Source organism: Topomyia yanbarensis, chromosome 3 (assembly GCF_030247195.1).
Source record: "Topomyia yanbarensis strain Yona2022 chromosome 3, ASM3024719v1, whole genome shotgun sequence".
NCBI classification, from domain to species: Eukaryota; Metazoa; Arthropoda; class Insecta; order Diptera; family Culicidae; genus Topomyia; species Topomyia yanbarensis.
The window spans coordinates 160739404-160761830 of NC_080672.1; the positions used below are offsets into that span (position 1 = coordinate 160739404).

The 22427-nt window shown below is 37.8% G+C and overlaps 1 protein-coding gene across 1 annotated transcript in view; it reads left to right on the forward strand.

Moving 5' to 3' along the window:
* Positions 1-22427, forward strand: part of LOC131688961 (pleckstrin homology domain-containing family G member 5) — a 267837-nt gene that overhangs the window by 217510 nt on the left and 27900 nt on the right. Inside the window, exon 7 of the mRNA XM_058973628.1 lies at positions 20034-20134. Within this exon, the coding sequence (XP_058829611.1) occupies positions 20034-20134 (101 nt within the window). The remainder of the gene's footprint in view (positions 1-20033; positions 20135-22427) is intronic.

Sequence of the window (22427 nt, forward strand, 5' to 3'; positions counted from 1 at the left end):
AGTTATTTGTCAATTATCTTGTTCAAATAGGATCCGATCGAAACAGTTCGAAAAGTATTGATGTGCCGTTTCTGAAAATGTATAATATGCGTAGATCAAATCTCGACAAACATATGATTACGGCATAAAAGCCAACTGTCAAAATTTTCTGTGATAGGAAATTTCAAACAAACTGTTACCCGCCAATCACAGATGTTTATAGTAAACAAAAGAAAAAAGTTTTCTCTTGCATTAACTGCTATGAACTGCGTTTAGCCATTAACGGTTTGTCCGGAATTTCCTTTCAAAAAGAATTTTGACAGTTGGCTTTTAAGCCGTAATCGTATGTTTGTCGAGAAATGCACATTTATTATGATTACAATCGACCAAAGTAAAAAAGTCTAATGTTCGAACTTTTTTAAAAAAATGCATATTTCTAGTAATTTTTGCCTTTCTCATATAGAAAGGTTATGCAATCACTCTGAAAAACGTCAACCTAATCCCGCCCCGGAGGGCCGAGTGTCATATCCCATTTGACTCAGTTCGTCGAGATCGGAAAAAGTCTGTATGTGTGTGTGTGTGTTTGTGTGTATGTATGTATGTGTGTGTATGTATGTGCGTATGTGTCAAACAATGTCACTCATTTTTCTCAGAGATGGCTGGACCGATTTGCCCAAACTTAGTCTCAAATGAAAGGTGCAACCTTCCCATCGGCTGCTATTGAATTTTAGATCGATCGGAATTCTGGTTCCGGAATTACAGAGTGCGGCCACACAGAAAATTCTCATATAAACTATAAAAAAAATTAAAAATAGAATTTTTATTTTTGATGCTAAATGTGTTCAAGGTGCATGAAACGTCCAGATTTGATGCAAACTCGAAAAAAAAATTGACGACAATTCACTTTTTTGGATTTGGGCACATTTTTGCCTTTCTCATATAGAAAGGTTATGCAATCACTCTGAAAAACGTCAACCTAATCCCGGCCGAATTTTTTTTTCGACTCGCATAAGGTTTCTGGATTTTAACAGGGGCGTAGTTGATGATTTACGGAGAGGGGTTACATCCCCCCTCTACTGTTCACTCTCCTCCTTTAAAAATCTCCTTAAATCACCCCTCAGACCACCACCCCATCCAGCCCTCATACCCCTCCCTTTCAACCCCATCATCTTTAAACCACCACTATATCACGAAGCATACCAATTTATGCTGGGGAGTCGTTCGTTCATGGGACTTTCGCCCTCCTCACATACCCACCCCGCATGACAAAATGAGTTAGCAAGCAGATAACATTGATCTAATGCTGATTAGGCTAATGAAGTATGATATTTTTTTGTTTCAAGTGTTTCACCGTCGACACGTAGCTCATCAAGTTCGTGGCTGGCATGCCATTGTGTATAAGTGCAAAGTGTACTAAGAATGTAATGGACATTTCCACAATTATGTTGAACATAAAAAGCCTCCGTGCCACAGTTTAGAGAAATGAGAAAGGCACAATTGCACCGCTAGGTGGATTAAAACAGGTTTTTTATAATAAATGAAGGACAGAAGAAAATTATTTTAGAATCTAATGAAATAAATATTCATTTCTGCATAAATTTTAAGCCAATGGTCACAAAAATCGGATGAAAATGTAGATGGTATGAAGCACTGAGTGAAAATGCTAACTTTTTATTTTTCGCACAATCATACTTTCGGCTGAAATAATCTTCTATACTTGATAGTTATTGTTTGTGTTGGGTACTGTCTTCTCGAGCTTGCATCCATCCATCCTGCGGCATTTGAATGGTTTTGGATTTTTCATTGTACAACTAAGTGCTCTTTTTAAAATGTGAAAATGTCGTTGGAAAATTTTTGTTTTGTCTGTGGTGAGTACATATTTTACGAATTAAAGGAATTTTCGCCTTCTGCATCAACAGGCTTCACAGCAGATTCTCAGTTCACCGAATATTACGTGGCTAGTGCTACGATCCCACTAAGACTCCTTCTCGATGGGGACTCGTATATTTGACGACTGGCTTATGAGACACCCTGTAAACCGCCGCACCAGGGCAGGGTCTGCTAAAATCATAAAATTTCTATTTCACTCAATGTGCCATAGCATCAACATTTTCCATCCGATGTTAGTGATATTAGGCTTAAAATTAACGTAAACAAATTATCTGTTATCTTAGATTCTAAAAGGTCCGAAAAAAAAATTGTTTTTCGGTAAAAAAATGATTTAAAAATGAGTAACTTTTAAAAATGGTCAAAAATGCAATTTTTTAAAACTTTGGTCGCTTTCAGCACTAAAAATTTTACATATGATCGACAGATATTATATGTTTTTGAAAAGGGTATCTCGGCACCTTTCAACCTGCATATTGAATAAAGTAATTGAATGATTTTGACACGAAATATTGACCAAAAACTACAAAAAGCGCTCAAAAACGAGTTTTTTGAGAAAATCACAAAATTGCTTCTTTGAACAAAAAAAATAATATTGTTTTCGTATTCAGCGACCTAAAATTAGTCTAAAAAATACTTTTTCTTGAAGCTTCATTTTTCTTGTAAACTAGTGTAATCATACACCAAATATGTGCATGAAAATAAATTTAAAATTACAAAATAAAATATTTCTGTGTAGGACGGTGGCTACATTCTTTTGTCCCGAAGGTATCATCGAAACCTTAGTTTAGAGGAATAGATGTAGGTCGGGCATTCATTCGTGTGATGTCTCAGCTCATGTCCAATACACGTTAGGTTAGACGCTCATCTCCAACGTATTGGACTTGAAAATAGTGGTCTGCGCTTGTTGCAACGATTAGCACGATATCGAGCATATTGTCCAATTAATTGCCCCAAAAATCTTTCTGCTAAAAATCCTAAAGTTCATAAATAAATATATAAAAACACACTAAATGACCCCCCTAATCTAACGAATATTATATTATTCCCTCTTGTATATGTATAACATAGTTTTAAAACTTCTTTAGTTTCATTATAAAAAAATGATAATTAAATGTCTAGTCCTCTAGTTTTAAGCAATTTAAAATATAAAACAAAACAATGGGCACCTTTAAGCTAAGGCAAACGTGCCTTATCAAATAAATGAATTGAATAAAAAAACATTGAACGTATACGTATTACAATTCGAGAACAACAATTGTGAAAAACATTTACTGATGATCTTCACACCTAGAAAAACGTCTTCTGACCCTGACATATACGAGCATCAAAAATGACTTAGTTTTACGCTTGATTTTAATTTTACATGACATTGAATTTCGCAAATCATGTAATTTTTCTCCACATATGCCGTTTATTCTGAATGGCAGTAAGTGTAATTTAATGTCATTGCGCATATAGAAGATATGTTTTATGTAAAATTAAACGGAACACGGTAATGTTTCGTCATTCCGTGAATTACGGTTTGTGTCATGTTTGCAATTACGTCAATGATAAAATTCATATTTTTTGGCGTGTTGCTTTATTTTCTATCCTGTTTTTATTTCGAATAATGTGTAGTCACATTTTCTTTTTTACTATTTAACGACATTCAATTAGCTAGAGATAACTAAGTAGGGAAAGTTGTGAAAATTCAGAGCCAAAGTACTCAAGTGAGTGCAAGGATATGAAATATACAGATAAAAAAACTAGAAATGGCAGGGTCATTAGAAACAGGCTTAAAATCTTTCAGACTAATCTTTTGTTTTATGCTGGCAGGAGTCGAGTTTAGGCAGCTTTACCACGAATCGCTCAAGTCTACCAACACATCTTCCGGCAAAGACAAACTTGTCACTTTTTACCATGAGGACCGACTTTACATCCTTGCTCACTTGAGTATTATGGCTCTATGCCTCCTTTCATAACTTTCCCTACTCAGTAATCTCTAGCTAATTGAATGTCGTTAAAAAGTTAAAAAAAATCTTTAATTGAACAGGAACCGTTGGTCAAAATTTATTGTTAAATGTATGACAGAAGTTCGACAAAACCATAAATTATTCGAATACACTACATTTATTTGATTTAAAAATGTGGATGTTGCATGTATGTTGTTATATACAGTAAATGTTTATTTCCGTACATTCATGCTACTGTCATTTCATTCCATTAATCAAGTAGTTCTAGATAATAAAGTTCCAAAGCAAACAGTTTATCTACTTCCAGTCACAGTTTCGTAAAACCCATATACTATACTATCTTATAATGTTAATGTCCAACACTTTCTCTTACTCTGATTCTACTTTCTTCCCTTCTAAACTGCTTTCATACGTATGTGTTCTGGATTGCAATCAATTTCTGCACAACCTGAAAACCAATGAAAATTCAAACCCGGTATTTCATCATCATCATCATTGCGGAATAACCACAACACTTCCACTGTTGCAAAACTAACATCCGAAAAAAATCCCGCAGAATGATGCTTCGGATACATCAAATCCGTCAATAACGTCCGCAACAGGGTCCACAGGTCGTGGTAGTCGATCTTTTGTTGGACTCGGCGGGGGAGAGGTCAGTACGGAGGGCCCAAGCCCTGGCGAAACATTTTTATCTCCATCAGGGAAGGAATGCTCGCTCTCAGTTGCGACAACCTCCGGCAGTGCACTCATCGGGCTGAGTGACAGTGAGGGTGGCTGCATTAACCCCGCGTACGACAGTGGAGACGGAAATTGCCCTTGTGGGACTAGCAACCTTCAGGAAGGCACAGGTGATGGCTCGAATGCAGCTTGTGGCGAGAGCATTACCAGCAGTACGGGCAACGAACATTCCAATCAAACCTGCTGCCTGCCCTCCCCGTCATGTCCTAAAAGTAAGTCCCTGTCGACGTCAATTTCGCTCAAGAAAAAATCATCATCGTTTTTACACCGGTAGCGCAGGAAACCGGTGCTGACACGAAGTCAAGTAAGTACAAGCTTTTGTAAAGGTTTCCCTATAAGCCTTTATCCCTTTTACACAGTAGCGAAAGTTTTCGATGTACGTGACCGTTTTTTGCCTTTCATATATTTAGTTTGGTCTAGTATTTGGTCGCAGCAGGAAATAAAGAGTGGTCAGAAGCGGTTTTAACCAATTTATATATACGACGAATTGATTCAAATAAATAACTGAAGTGAATTAATGATATCAAAACCTAAACGCTCGGGTTGGGATCTTCACAGATTATTTTTTCTGTTTTTCAAAAATTCAGAATTTTTGATAGAGTTGACCAACTTTGATGCATTATATCTCAAATGAACCGAATATTCTTCTAGTTCATACCAATGGAGACTGGTTCAAAAACACCGGAGTTATTCCGGATTGCGTTGGTGTAAGTCGGTTTTACCATTTGGGCAGAGAGATTCCATAAGAAACCGGCCGACCGCAAAATATGACCATCGTTGATTCGAATGAAACTTTGCAGTTGTGCTCGGTTTATGAATCTCCATGATTTTCTCTGGCAATTGCAATATTTTGATACAAGAGCAATTTTACGTGCATTAATTTCAAAAAAAAATTGTCCATTGCTCTATTTTATATAGCAAAACTATCTGAGAACGAGTTACAAAGAATGAATTCTTCTATACGAACAAAATATACACTGAAACAAATGTTGTGCCCTTTTTCACAAACACGAAAAATTATATTAAAAATTTAAATTGCTAAAAAAAACCCATTTTTTAATTTATTTTTTCCAACTAAAACCAAAAGAGAAAAGAAACATTTTGAATGTGATTGCGTGATGGAGAACTTATCGGTAAAAAAGTTTTTTTAACAATAACTTTATATATGTTTTTAAATTTCATACTAATTGACATGCAAAACAAAAATTATATTACTGAATGTAATTCTAAGTATCATTTAAAATCAAAATGCATTTAACAAAAATTTATAATCTCGAAAACTCAACGCAGTGGTTAGGTATTTTTTACATAGAATGTGTATGCAAAGTATGGAAGAAATCGGTTAAGTAGTTTTTGAATAGCAGGCAATACCGCAAATCATGTTTTACATTTCTTAGAAAAGAAATGTATAGAATTCGCTCAAACTTTCAAGTTTTTTTTCCGAGAGCCGAGTCTTATATACCAATCGACTCAGCTCGACGATTTGGGACAATGTCTGTGTGTATGTCTGTGTGTATGTAACGGACAAACTCTCATTAGTGTTTCTCAGCAATGGCTGAACCGATCTTATCCAAACCAATTTTAAATGAAAGGCCTATCACCCAGACAGAACGCTATTAATTTTTTTTTGAGTCTGATGTTTAGTTTCTAAGATATGAATGTTTTAAGATGCAAAAATTGCGTTTTTTTGCAGTTTTTTTTTTAATTTACTGCCGATTTTGACAACATAACTAAACAGTTTATAAATTTTTAGAAAGCTTATACGAATACTTTTCGAACGAGCTATAGATTGATCGGACTGTTATTAAAAATAATATTTAACATTAAATGCAGACGAAAGATTTTTTATCATTTCCCATAGCCAGAAATAAGACCAAAAACATTCAATGTATTATTAGTGCCAACACGGATAATTTTAGGTCAATAGTATCTTCGGAGAATTTAAGGCATACAACATGCCCTTTCTTTTGATATTGAGATTTTGCTGATTAATACCCCTAAAGGTGAGATATTTTCATAAATTTTCTTGGAAGTGATTGTATTGAAATTATGCCTTCAGCAAATTTGTAGCTCTTACTTTTGCGAATAACTTTAGTGAAGACATCAAATACATTTTTCGAATACTTTAAAAGTTATGGCTTAATGTTTTTGGATTACCCTTCTTCGCCTATTTATTGTTCAATGTAGTAATAATCCATTTAAATGAGCCAAATATTATTTCGATGAAACGAATTTCGTATTTCATGTTTCTATCTACAATTGCTAGAATAACCACCGAACAATTCCAAGTTGTCTAGATGGAACTTGATCACTAATCGGTGCAAAAATTTTCATTTACGCGAACCTTTTGACTCATAACCATCAAACATATCTCGGAAAATGAAAAGCGAAATGAATAACTCCAAGCAGTGTTGTAGCCAAGAGGATGCTTTGGGGTTTAAATCCCCCCCCCCCTCACTCAAAAAATAATTGAATTGAAGTTAAAAATGACGACCTTTGAAAAATTGTGGGAATACGATCCTGATCTGTAACTGATCTATTGGTCTTGATTTCACAGTTGTCTAATAACATCAATATCAAATACCTGCCTAAAAGCATTCCAATAGAAATTTATCCCAGAGTTCTGAAATCAATCATATTCATAATCATAATTTCCTATCATATTGAGTTCACTTTTGAAGGGGTGTACTGTAATATGGATTAGGGTCTTTTTTAATAGGAAGCGAAACTGAAATAGCTTTAATGTCTATGAAGCTTAGAACTGCTCCCCGGAAAATTGCATAACTTCCAACATTTGCTGAAAATGTTTTTATTTTGGGAATGTGTCGAGTTGAGACGAAAACGTTATAGAATTAATAGCGAAACAACCACTTTCCAAAAGTAGGGGAATTTATGAAAAATGGCGTTTTCCGTTCCACCAATTTCGCAGGTTTAGTATCTTCGATGAATTTTACAAACGTTAAACAGCACATCATCTGATAAAATAATTTTGGCGTTATATCCCCCAAGAAGGATTTATGGCGAACTTACTCTTCAAACTAATTTAGTTCTAGACTTAATGTCTTCAGCAAGATTTTGGTGAGTGCTACTACAAACCACTTTGTTGAAAACATGAAGGCTCCATGTGTTCAGGGTATTACATATTTTAGGCTATTGCTATTTAATTTTAAATTAAATTATTATGATTTTACTGTTTATGATAAATCTCTTCTATCTATGTATCTATCTATCTCTCTCTCTCTCTCTCTCTCTCTCTCTCTCTCTCTCTATATATATATATATATATATATATATATATATATATATATATATATATATATATATATATATATATATATATATATATATATATATATATATATATATATATATATATATATATATATATATATATATATATATATATATATATATATATATATATATATATATATATATATATATATATATATATATATATGACTTATAGACTCCCAAACGGCTTAACCGATTGCCGTAAAAATTTGCCCATAGCAGGCATTTGATATGGAGCGTGTTTGTGTGCTATTGATTGGGGATTATCAGCCCGCCAGATGGCGCTTCGGAGCAAATTGTGTTTTCGTCTTATTTCGTTGAAAGTCGCAGCAACGCGCGGCGGGTATTAGCTAGTTGTTTATAAACGATAAAATTTACATTTTATCCAAAGCTTAAGTTTGTGAAGTTCACAATAGAAAGATACTTTAGAAAAATACTAGATTAAGGAACACTTCGTAAATATCATTTTATAACTCGATATACTCCATATACATAGCATTCATGCCTACAATAAAGTTGTTTTAAATGAAAGTCTCAACAAATTCGCTAAAGACAGGAGCTCTATTACAATTTTTTGAAAAACTGATTCTCCATAATTTTAAAACTTCAAAGATGGCGGTTTCGTAATTATGCCGTTTGGACAGTAAGTTAGATTTTCACCAAATCTCCTCCAAACCGAATTTCTGACTACGCCGCTAACTCCAAGTAAGTAGAAACAAAGTCGTTCTACACTCGTCCACAATAAACTTCTTCGAATAGTGCCCATCTATTATAATACATTGAAGACCCGATTTGATCAGCCCCCAGTTTTATCAATATCATATGAAAATATGTTTGATGGGCTCTAGCAGACAAACAAGGCAGTATTTGAGTAAATCCTTTCTTGACCATGTTTTCCTTATATTGAAGATGCAAATATGCAAAAATAAAAAAAAAAAAAATTTTAAATTTTTGCGCTAGGAGACTAAGTTAAATAATCAGAAATAGTTATTAGACTACATCAAGGGAAGGGAAGATTATTTTAACAGTTTCAGTTTATTATGAAGAAAAAACGCTTTTAATCCACCTAACAGTGTGATGAGACATTTCTTATAACTCATATCACTCTCTTCGGATATTATATCGATTGAGAATATTTAGAACTTGATGTTTCGCGATGTTTTTGATAACACATACTACATCGTCGCTGTTGTGCTATCTTATGACAAACGCCATTTTGGGGTGAACTGAGTTAGATATGCCATGTTACTAAATTTTAAAATCTCCATAAAGTCGCGTTTTCAGAATTTTGAAATTCTACTGGGTTACTGAGATATAGCGAAACACGATTATGACAAGCGCCAATTTCTCGAGTGATCGAGTTGTGCTATCTTATGACAAAGAAAAAAGAGACAACATTCTTAGTTTGTTGGCTTGCTATAAGCCGAAAAGCTTATAGCAAGCCAACAGATGTCTCTGATGACATAGGTAATTCCTATGTAGATCAACCATAAGCATTAGCTAGGTTCTTGTCTCGGGAGCAAAACTACCATAGTTTTTTTCTGGGAATGGTTGGCTTATATATTCAAGATTATTGAACAAATTTCCTTTAGAGATTTCCACTGGTTTTGGAAAGTATGCCGATATGTAGTGATGGATTACGCAAGAAGAATATTTGTTTCGTCTAGTCACCTGTCAACAATAACATTGTTTGATAGACATTGTCTCTAAATTGTCAATGAAACCAACTTTTGTTTATTGTTTTTCCTGAATAAATGAGGAAAATTGGGAAAACTTTGTGTTCAAATACTATCATTTTGCAACCTGATATTGCTGCTATCGCATGGAAAAGTATAATATTGGACATAGTGATCTATAACGCATAATTTTACGAATCAGTTATAATTCATTTTTATATGAAATCTTCTGTGCACATTTGTGACACGTCATACATATTTTATCATGAATACACACTTATGACACGTATGCGAGCGACTTTGGTTTACATTTTAAGCAAAAACTGTGTAGTCAACCGATCTTCACACAAATCGAGAGATTACTTCAGAAAAGATAGAAGTGTCGAATGTCTTCTCCGAAAAGCTTCTTGCATTTATAAATTTTAAGATATTCAATCTCAAACTTTAAAAATCGTTTTTCTCGAAAAGTGCTAAATGGCGCTTGTCATAAGATAGCACAACAGCGACGACATGGTATAGTGGCAGGACTAAGAGAATCTCTCAAATCAGCATAGGACGACATCAGTGCTAGAAATCTCAAACCAAATCAATGGGAAAACCAAAAAAATGGCCCATTAAGTAGACATACAAACGAATTATTGCTAATGCTCTGTTAATAAAATATCAAAATTCCTCAATCAATGCGTTGTGGTGGGAAAACTGGGGGGGGGGGGATCAGCGAAATAAATTTGCGCCTCAATCTAGTAAGTCGTCGAGTACCGGATTGGCGGATGGTATTCTTCGGACCCGCGGGGAATCCTTCAAAAGTCATCGGACCTCGAGTCGCTCTCGCTTCAGTTTCCTTCTATGCAGGCGTAGTGGTAAGGGCGACGGCGGTTGCATAGTGGCACTCTGGAGCTGATCGGTTCCACAAGGCAGGAGGAAACTCTAAAAACGAGAAATAAAAGAGAGGGGCTAAATTGGGATATTTATCGTTTTTATGAAGGTATAAATAAGGGACATATAGGGGAAATCACGAGTTGCCAGCATATCTCAGACTGGTACATTGGGTGGTCTACCTCGGGCCCGAAGGGATTCCTTTAACTGAGACCTAGCGTCACAATACCCGGCGCATACCCAGACAACGTGTTCGATGTCGTGATAGCCCTCGTCACAAGCGCACAGACTACTCTCCGCAAGCCCAATACGCCGCAAATGCGCATCCATGGTGTAGTGATTGGACATAAGTCGGGGCATTACACGAATAAAACCCCGACCCACATCCATCCCCCCGAACCAAGGCTTCGTTGATACCTTTGGGATAATCGAATGTAGCCAACGTCCAAGTTCCCCATCGCTCCACGAGGTTTGCCAACTGTTGAGCGTCCTCTGACGACAAATACTAAAAAATTCATTGAAGCAGATTGGTCTTTCGTATATGTCACCATTTAATGCGCCCACCTTTGCTAATGAGTCGGCCTTTTCATTGCCCGGCATAGAACAATGAGAGGGGACCCAAACAAAGGTAATCTGATAAGATTTTTCAGATAACGTACACAAGGACTCCTGTATCTTCCCCAGAAAATACGGGAATTGCTTTTTAGGCTTCACCGCACGAAGAGCCTCGATAGAGCTGAGGCTGTCCGAAACGACGAAGTAGTGATCTGTGGGCAGAGTGTCGATGATCCCAAGGGTGTACTGAATTGCAGCTAACTCTGCGACGTAAACTGAAGCGGGATCATTGAGCTTGAATGAAGCGGTGATAGTATTGTTGAAGATACCGAAACCAGTGGACCCATCGAGATTTGATCCGTCAGTGTAAAACATCTTGTCGCAGTCGACTTCTCGGAATTTATTATAAAATATATTGGGGATCACCTGCGGGCGTATATGGTCCGGAATTCCACGAATCTCTTCCTTCATGGATGTGCCGAAGAATACAGTAGAATCAGAAGTATCTAGGAAACGGACACGGTTGGGATTGTACGAAGAAGGATTGATGCTCTGTGCCATGTAGTCGAAGTACAAGGACATAAAACGGGTTTGAGAATTAAGCTCGTCGAGCCTCTCGAAGTTTTCAATCACCAACGGGTTCAGAATGTCGCATCGGATGAGCAATCGATATGAGAGTTCCCAAAATCGATTTTTTAGCGGAAGAACGCCCGCCAGCACTTCGAGACTCATCGTATGGGTCGAGTGCATGCAACCCAAGGCAATGCGCAAGCAACTATACTGAATTCTCTCCAGTTTGATGAAGTGTATGTTCGCAGCGGAGCGGAAACAGAAACACCCGTACTCCATCACCGACAATATCGTTGTTTGATACAACCTGATCAGGTCTCCTGGGTGAGCACCCCACCATGTTCCAGTTATTGTTCGGAGAAAATTGATCCTTTGTTGGCATTTCTGTTTCAGATACCTAATGTGACATCCCCAGGTACCTTTAGAGTCGAACCAGACTCCGAGATATTTAAATGTGAAAACCTGGTTGATCGTTGCACCCATTAATAGAAGCTGGAGTTGCGCCGGCTCACGCTTCCTAGAAAAAACAACCAACTCAGTTTTCTCCGTGGAGAACTCAATACCCAGCTGAAGAGCCCAAGCAGACAAATTGTCCAAGGTGTTTTGTAATGGTCCTTGCAAGTCGGCAGCTTTGGGCCCTGTAACAGAGACCACCCCGTCGTCTGCAAGTTGCCTTAGCGTGCATGAATTGGCAAGACAATCGTCAATGTCATTCACGTAAAAATTGTAGAGCAGGGGACTTAGACATGAGCCCTGGGGAAGACCCATGTAGCTAAATCGCGATGTTGTTAAATCGCCATGCGAAAAGTGCATGTGCTTTTCAGACTACAGGTTTAGCCAAAAGTTATTTAAAATTGGCGAAAGACCATGCTGGTGCAGCTTCTCTGACAGAATGTTGATAGAAACTGAGTCAAAAGCCCCCTTAATATCCAAGAAGACTGATGCTCTTTGTTAGCATAGGCCATTTGGATTTCTGTAGAAAGCAACGCAAGGCAATCGTTCGTCCCTTTGCCTTTGCGGAAGCCAAATTGTGTATCTGACAGTAAGCCATTTGCTTCAACCCAATTGTCGAGGCGAAACAAGATCATTTTCTCGAACAACTTCCGAATACAGGACAGCATTGCAATCGGCCGATACGAGTTGTGGTCGGAGGCTGGTTTTCCTGGTTTTTGGATGGCGATGACCTTCACTTGCCTCCATTCATAAGGGACAATGTTACCCTCAAGAAACTTGTTAAATAAATTCAACAAGCGCCTTTTTGCAGTGTCAGGCAGATTCTTCAGCAAGTTGAATTTGATTCTGTCTAACCCTGGGGCGTTATTGTTGCACGATAAGAGAGCAAGTGAGAACTCCACCATCGAAAACGGTGTTTCGTTCGCGGTATCGTGAGGAGACGCGGCGCGGCACGTTTTCTGTACCGGGACAGAGTCCGGACAGATCTTCTTGGCGAATGCGAATATCCAACGGTTTGAATATTCCACGTTCTCGTTGGTACTATTACGGTTACGCATACGTCGAGCCGTACCCCAAAGAGTGCTCATCGCTGTTTCTCTCGTTAACCCGTCGACGAACCGGCGCCAATAACTGCGGTTTTTGGCTTTCATTAGACTCTTCATTCGCCTTTCTAACAACGCGTACTGTTGATAGCTAGCGGGTAACCCGTCTTCCCGGAAGGCCTTATATGCAGTGGACTTTTCCGCGTACAGCTCTGAGCACTCTTTATCCCACCGCTACCGTGGGGATCAGGGATCACCTTCCACATGCAATCTAACTGTAGCGATGTCGAGCAAAGCGATAAATCCAACGCGCTTGCGCGTGCTGGTGGTGTAGGAATCCGCGTCATTTCTCCCGTGTTTAAGATGGTCATGTTGAAATTGTTGCAAAGATCTTGGATTAATGTTGATCTATTATCATCATGAAGACAACCCCATACCGTACCGTGCGAGTTAAAGTCTCCCAGAACTAGCCGCGGTGCCGGTAAGGATTCCGTGATATTACAAAGCGTTCGGTGCCCTACCGAGGCTCTAGGAGGAATGTAGATGGAAGCAATGCAAAGGTCTTTTCCTTTGATTAAAACTTGACAAGCGACAATTTCAATGCCTGGTGTCGAAGGGAGGTTAATTCGCTTGAAAGAATAGCACTTTTTGATCCCCAAAAGTACTCCTCCATAGGGGTTTTCTCGATCCAGACGAATTATATTAAAGTCGTGGAAGTTGAGATTTATATCGGAAGTTAACCAAGTTTCACATAATGCGAAAGCATCACATTTTAAACTATTTAGTAAAAATTTAAAGGAATCGATTTTCGGGAGGATACTTCTGCTGTTCCACTGTAGAACAGTGATCGAATCGATGACCTAGTTCGATGACTTAGCCATCGAAGGATACGATCGCTGCAAGGAGGGGCCATTTAGTAGTCAACTGCTTCAAAAATGTTTGCACTATAGGGAGAAAACGTATCAGAAGGCTTTTAAGAGGATCAGTAACATTGAAAGCTGTGAAAATTAAGTCCACTATGTCAGAAAATTTCATTAGTCCGCTACTGGACTGAGTATCTGTTTGAAAAAAGGGGACACTTGGGGTTTTTGGTGTCCCTGGAAGTGGTGGGTACTCCTTGTTAGAATTAATATTTCCAAGTCCTGGAGCACATTGCTTCGGCTTTTGTGCATCACTTCCGTTGGATTTATTGATTGTAGTTGGCGCACTCTGAGTGGACGACACCTTGGCACCCTTACGAGGCAATGTAGGGGAGGCTGGATTTCTCCTCTTCCTGGATTCCCCTGGGTTAACCAAAGATGTTCTTTCTCGTGGGTCGTCAGATTCTTGCTCAACGTTAGCCAAACCAGCATAGGGATTTTCGGACAGGACAGATGGCGAAGCATTCTTTAGCATTTCTGCATAAGAACGCCTTGAGCGTTCCTTAAGGGAGCGCTTAATTTTATCCCCGCGCTGCTTGTACGCAGGGCATGATTTAAGAGCATGTGAAGGGCCCCCGCAGCAAATACACTTTTCAGTTTCTTTGTCACAAGAGTCATCCTCATGCTCTCCTTCGCATTTGCCGCATCGTTTCTTATTTCCACAATATGTGGCTGTGTGGCCCAACTGCTTGCAATTGCTGCAGCTCATGACCCGCGGTACAAACAGGCGAACTGGTAGGCGAACCCTGTCAAGGAGGATGTAGTTGGGAAGAGAGGACCCGGCGAATGTCACACGAAGCGAGCCTGATAGAGAGTAGGTAGTCTTACCTCCCTCGGTGTTTGCGGTATACAATTGTTTGCATTCCAAGATCTTAATCTGTTCAAGTGAGGGGTCCTTAAAGCAGCCAAACCCGTGCTCCAACAGTTCTTCACATTTCAGGCCCGGTTCGGACACTACCCCATCGATTTCACAGGCCACACAAGGCACGTACGCTTTAAATTCCCGCGTAAAGCGCTCACAGCAAGCAATCGCGTTTGCCTGGCCGAGATCATTCACTAGAACACGTATCTTGTTTGCCCGAACACGTGTTATCTGAATTACGGCCGGGTAATTAGCAGTCAGATCTCGAGAAAGTTTTAATATATTAACCGGTTTCTCTCCGGTCCGAAAATATACCACCCATGGCCCAGAGGAACCTTCTGGGTACTGCTTTATACGGGGACCAATGCGAGTATTAGGGGGATCAGAGACTTCCATGATTACATCAGATGGTATTTCGCCCTCGGCCATTTAAGCACGAGGGCAGAGCGTTATATAAACGGGAATGTGTCTTATTATTTGATTACAAGGTAGAGTAAAAGTAGGGAAAAGGAAAGAAAGCAAACGAGGAAAAAAATAAAGCAAAACTTATCTGCAAACAACGTCGGTGCGGAACCAGCGAAAACAATGTACTGGATTTACTGCCGGCACCAGCAGAATGGCAGCTAACAAACGAACAAAGGATGACCTTCACTCACTGAAATTTACACACCGAACACCACTGTGAAATATAACGATCCGTTCCGTTCAAAGGTTGGGAGACGTATGTATCCTTGAATAGAATTATTATCGCTAATCCTAATGCCAAAGAACAAATAAAAACCTCTCGAAACCGAACCGTTTGGAAAAATCATCATCATTACTGGAGTTTTCATTTTCACGAAACTTTTCGATAACCTTCCGCCACTTGCGTTAATGCACTGGGTGTACTCTGAAAATCTAGCGAAATCGTCTTAGAGCACCAGCGGGTCTAATTCAGAGCCATTTGCGCGGCTCTGATGGTCACTATTTATTAAAAAATCACGGTTTAATAAAAAATAAAACAATTAAAAATATTTCAAATAGTTTAAAACTTTCACAAACTTATTAGGGAAAGTTGTTTAATAAGCTTTCGTAATATTGTGTAAGAAAAAAGCTGAAAATTTCAGTATTTTCTCTATCTGCAACATATAAAACCTTAAGTATACCAATTAATTGGTATACGAATTGGAATAGGTACGCCAAGTTTTGGAAGAAGCTGATAAAATAACCCCTTGAAAACTACCTAACAATTGTTGTAGTTCGATGCAATAAAAAAAAACCACAAAAATGGAATGTGCCTATTAATGTGTGAATAATACATACAGCAAAGACCCGTTTTTATCAGTCTCATGGTGTATTTTAGGCTGACAAAATGGGGAATTGACTAAATCGGGTAATTTTCAATTTCTTTATAATAAACTGAAGCTGTTAAAATATTCTTCCTGTCCCTTGCTGTAGTCTGATAACTATTTCTGATTATTTAATATAAATTTTTCTTAACGGAGTTTTCTAGCGTAAAATGTAAAAAAATAATTTTTTATTTTTGCATATTTGCAACTTCATGATAAGGAAACCATGGTCAAGAAAGGATTTACTCAAATACTGCCTTGTTTGTCTGCTAGAGCCCATAAAACATAGGTTCATATGTGGCTCATAAAATCGGGGTTTCAATGTATTATAATAGACATTCAGTATTCGAAGAAGTTTCTTGAGAAATAATGTAGAACGACATTGTTTCTATTTACTTGAAGTCAGCGGCGTAGCCAGAAATTCGGTTTGGGGGGGGGGATTGATGAAAATCGAACTTACTGTCCAAACGGCATGATTCCGAAATCGCTTTTTTTGAAGTTTTAAAATTATACAGAAGTAATTTTTCAAAAAATAGTAACAGGGTAGTAATTTTAGTAACAGAGTAGTAATTTTTTGAAAAATAGTAGAGTTCGTGTCTTTAGCGAATTTTTGAGACAATCATTTAAAAAAAACTTTATTGTAGACATGAATATTAACCTGAGTAACTTCTCTATGAATACTTCTTGGAGGATATAACGTCAAAATTATTTTATCAAATGATGTGCTGTTTAACATTTGAAAAACTTATCGAAGATACTAAACCTCCGAAATTGGCGGTTTCAAAATGTTTTTATCTTGACCTTAAATTACTGTTTTTAAACATTTATTTGACCTATTCATATAATTGGTTATACAATCATAATCAAATGCTCATCAAAATCAATCAGGACCTGCTAGAGTCGAATGGAAAACGCCATTTTTCATAAATTTCTCTCTATATTCGGAAAGTGTTATCCTCGTTATAATTCATATTACGTTTTCATTTCAACTCGACGCACTCCCAAAATAAAAAAAAAACATTTTTTGCGAATGTTGAAATTTGTGCATTTTTTTGGTGAGCAGTTCTATGTTTCATAGACATTAAATCAATTCCAACTTCGCTTCCTATTAAATAAAGACCATTATTACAGTACATCTCTTCAAAAGCGAGCTCAATATGAAAAGAAATCTGATGATTATGATTGATTTCAAAACTCTGGAATGTTATATTGGAATATCTTCAGGCAGGTATTCGACATTAATGTTATTAGACAACTGTGAAATCAACACCAATAGATCAGTTACGTATCAGAATCCCACTCCGACAATTTTTCAAAACTCTCCATGATTTTTACAACAACAGGTTATCAATGTACGAATCAGATAACTCGTATTGTAATATTAAATTATGTCAGTCAGCATCAATAAATCTTTAACATCAATCCAACATTTTTTTGGATCGGGGAAGGGTATGGTGTTAAACCCCAAAGCCTCCTCGTGGCAACGCCGTTGCTTGTAGTTATTTATTTCGCTTCTCATTTTCCAAGATATGTTCCAGATCGATTCGATGGTTATAAGTTAGAAAATTTGCAGTCAAAAGGTTTACGCAAATGATTTTTTTTTTGCGCCGATAAGTGATCGAATTCCATTCCGACAACTTGGAATTATGGTGGTTATTCCTAGCGGTTGTAGATAGAAAATAATAGAGAAAATTTGTTTTATCGAAATTATATTTGGCTTATTTAAATGGATTATTACTATGTTAAATAATAAATAGGCGACAAAGAGTAATCCACAAACAACAAGCCATAACTGTTAAAATATTCAAAATAGATATTTCATGACTTCAGTAAAGTTATTCGCAAAAGTAAGAGCTACAAATTTGCAGAAGGCTTCATCTCAATACAATCACTTCCAAGAAAATTTATGAAAATATCTCACTCGTAGGGGGACTAATCAGTAAAAGCATAATACCAAAAGAAAGGGCATATTGCCTCCATTGAATTCTCCGAAGATACTATTGACCTAAAATTAGCCTTTTTGGCGTTAATAATAGATTACATGGTTTTGGTCATATTTCTGACAATGGGAAATGATAAAAAATCTTTCGACCGTATTTAATGTTAAATATCTCTTTTGATAATAACCCGATAATAATTCAACAATCTATAGCTTGTTCGAAAGATATTTGTATGAGCTTTCTAAAAATATATAAAGTGTTAATCTATGTGATCAATATCGACAGAAAATTAAAAAAACTGCAAAAAACGCCATTTTTACACATTCAAACATTCATATCTTGGAAACTAAACATCAGAATCAAAAAATAATTAGTAGCGTTCTGTCTGGCTGATGGGTCTTTCATTTAAAATTGGTTTGGATAAGGTCGCTTCAGCCATTGCTGAGAAACACGAATGAGAATTTGTCCGTTACATACACACACAGACATTGTCCCAAATCGTCGAGCTGAGTTGATTGGTATATAAGACTCGGCCCTGCGGGCCTCGGAAAAAATCTTGAAAGTTTAAGCAAATTCTATACATTTCTTTTTTACGAAATGTAAAAAATGTCGCGATTTAGCAAATGTCCCAATTATGTGAGCCTAAAATACCTCATGGAGATGATAAGAAACGGGTCTTTAAGTTTTTTAGGAAAATTCAGTTTTCCCTACACAATGCATTGATTGTAGAATTTATATATGTTTTAACGGAGCATTAGCAATAATTCGTTTGTATTTCTATTTTATGGGGCATTTTTCCGCTTTTCCATTAAATTGGTTTAACCTTTGAGATTTATTGCACTGATATTGTCCTATGCTAACTTGAGCAATTCTCTGAGTCCTGCCACTATCCCATGTAGTATGTGTTCTCAAAAACATCGCGAAGCATCAAGTTCTAAATTTTCTCAATCGATATAATAGCCGAAGAAAACGATAAGAGTTATAAGAAATGTAAGATCACACTGTTAGGTGGATTAAAAGCGTTTTCCAGAGACGTTCTACAAAAAGCTGCGTCGTTTGTCGATAATTTTGCATAGAAAAATTACAGCATGTTATTGAAATAATACACTCTAATGTACGAAAGTTCTGATCAATTAGCTTCACGTAAAGTTAAAAAAATCGCAAAAAAGTGTTTTTCACGCTGAAACCCTTACTCCCCCTTAAGTAAGATGATTTAATAATACAAACCAGAACTAATATGTCAGTAAACTTCACATACACTATAAATAAATAAATCTCCTCTCATAACTCGAATGCAAGGTGTACGAGAAAACGGAAGCAAGTTGACAAACATACTTGTAGGGTAGACGAGCCCTTATTCATCTCATTAGTCGGGATGTCACACTATTTCGCTGATAGCTCGGCTCACAGTGATTGGATTGCACTTAAATATGTATCAACATCTTTGCTTCGTTTCTAATAAGCAATACCATAAAAATCTGGCTTGGAAAATGGTAAATACACGCGTTTGAGCGAAGCGAAAAGTCGAGTACAACGCTCCCTTATTCATCCTACCATTTGAGCTAATGCGTTGAATAGAGATAGCAGAAACTGCTCTAACTAATGTGTTCAACTGGGTGGAATGAATAGAGGTGCTAAGATGAATTAGGGTACAGTAACCCTATGTCGAAACAAGCATTCACAATAAGCTAAAGCATGTTGGCAAATAAAGCTTCGAACACGAAGCACAAACGCTGCATAAAATATTACTAATGAAATATTGCTATTTTTTCTCTTTTTCATGGTACAATCCATAAAATCTCAACGGCTATCTCCGCAAAACTGGAAAACCAAATTAAACGTACCATCACCGCACACGTTTCGATGGAAAAAAAATCCATCGTGGGAAATCACCAACAATGCCATTCGTGTTGGGAATAATGAAATATAACTACTTCAACCAATCGTTGGTCCACAGATATCCAGCTCGGAATATTTTTCGGTATGCTTCGAAACAGGCGAAAATCATGGATTCCAGGACGAGATCTTGATACCTGCAACCAAAGGAGTCTGCTTGGCGTAAGTATGGCAATTCTGATGTTATCAGAAAACAGAAAGTCAACATAAATTTTGCAAAAATTAGCCCATCCAGACAGGTGACCCTTTCCTGGGAAAATTCATTACAATACTTGATACACGTGCTTCCCGGGTGCATAATTAACGATAAACCCCAGCAGAGATAACAGACATCGGTCGCCTAATTGAAGGAACGAGAAACAGCAGCATTTGCAAGCCATGTTTCTCGCAGCAACTCATAAATTATTAAAAAAAACTGATTTGATTTAGCATGAGTACACCTATTTGACTTCCTGCTCGTTCATTTGAGTAACTAATGGTCTTCTTTTACTCTTTTATATAGTTCTTAATTTTTTAAATGCCTTCGCAATAGTAGGGTAAAAGGACTATCCGTCGGAATTAATCTTAACTAAATATATTCACAAATTGGAACTTGGTAAAGTTGTATATCATTGTGCACCATGAAGTTGCACTATGTTGCCATTCACCTCTGATACAGAACACCTAACCCTTACCGGGGTACGAGCCACCCTATGTCGATTTAGCTAGAGCCCAGGGTTAAGTTGGGTTCTAACCCCATTCATTGTTACTTCATAGAGCTTAACAGCGGTTGGGGTTGGGTCCAGATTTAGTTTCGGGTCGAGCGTATGCGACATTAGTGATGATAACCGTGCAAAGTGAAAAAAAGAAAATGTCACCGCGAACCCACAATAGCCTGTCTTTGCAAACCGGACCATTCTTGACGATTTTCATTTTCTTGAAATGAACAGTATCTGGGTAGTATCGGAATATTCTGGCTATATACAAGTTGTGTTCATAAAAAAAATATTTCACATGTTTTTTAGATGCATGTACATGCAGTGAAATAAATATGCAAAATGCAGGGACGAAATTGCCCAGCTGCTATAGCATCAAAAATACCTACCCCCTTAGGCAAGAATTGATTTCATCAGTGGATGTGGAACAACGGGCAAAATTTAATGAAGATCGCCGACCACGCGAAATTCACCTGTTTGGCACGCTATCAGTGGATGTGGCAATATTAATAAACCAGAGACTAATAGAGACGATGGATTTACGAGTTTTCCTTGACCCAAGATGTACAAACTCATTTTATACTAGAGAATAACTCGAAATATCAAACATAAAACGCGTTACTTTGTTTTTCATTTTTGTTTGTTGATTTTTCCTGGTAACTAGTTAACGGTTGTTTATTTTAAACAGCATGATATGTTGTATAGTTTCTTGCAACTAGTATGCAAGTTTCGATAGTTCCTTTATTGAAAGTTTTGACGGAATATCTATGAGATGGTCAACGGTAGCATGATTTGTTACGTTTTCCCTTTAATCAAGGTGAGTCGCTCAACACCAGTAGAAATGCTATCTCCAAGTCTCAATATAATTGACCGACTAGCTATACTCAACTGACTCGAAAGCAAAGGCGATTCAATTAGCGGTGAGCGGAAGAGTAAAAGAGGGAATGCTGCTTAGTAATAGATAAGAGGATTTTGAATAAGCTTACATTCTATTGTTCGTTCTAATCGATACATGCTCTACTATGCCTAATCATCACTCACTTCTTCGCATCGGTGGGGGCCCCGTACTGTCACTGCCTACTGCAAACACGAAGTCGATCGATTGGCTGATTCTGTCAAGCGACGATGCTTGGTCCTCACGGCTGCACTATCCTCATGAAATGTTTCCACAGCTGCATACAAAACGTCATCACGAGCAAGTGCACGTGTCGTGCGAAGATGTCTCGACGCAAGGCTGCACTGGTCTGTCGATCTGCTACGCAACACTCTCATGCACCATTGATGATCACAAGGCGGTGTGTTGTCGCGCTTGCACTTTGGTTCCGCGTCGCACTGCTGCACCGACGTTGACCTCCCCTGTCGATGGTTAGATTGGCACTTTCGCTCTCGATCACGGGTACACTTTGGGTCAGATGTGCCCTTCATCGACCATTCAATCAGGAGCTTGGAGACCGCTGACACGAATGGCAACCCTGTGCGCTGACGCTTCTCGGCTTCTACTTGACGATTTAGGGCTAAAAAGAAAAGGCCCTCTGATGAGGAGACGTGGAATGAATTTCCGATCATCAGATCCGTAATAGGCTAGTTTATTACCTGATGAAGGCCTTTTATTAGATTGCAGGATGATTTTCTGATTCTTCCCATCGAGAGAGACACACAAAAAGCGCAAAAGAGGGTTTCAGCTGAGACTGACACTTTGAAGTTGTGTTTTCTCACCTATTGTGCGACTTGCTGTTGGTTGCCGGTGTGCCGTCCCGTGT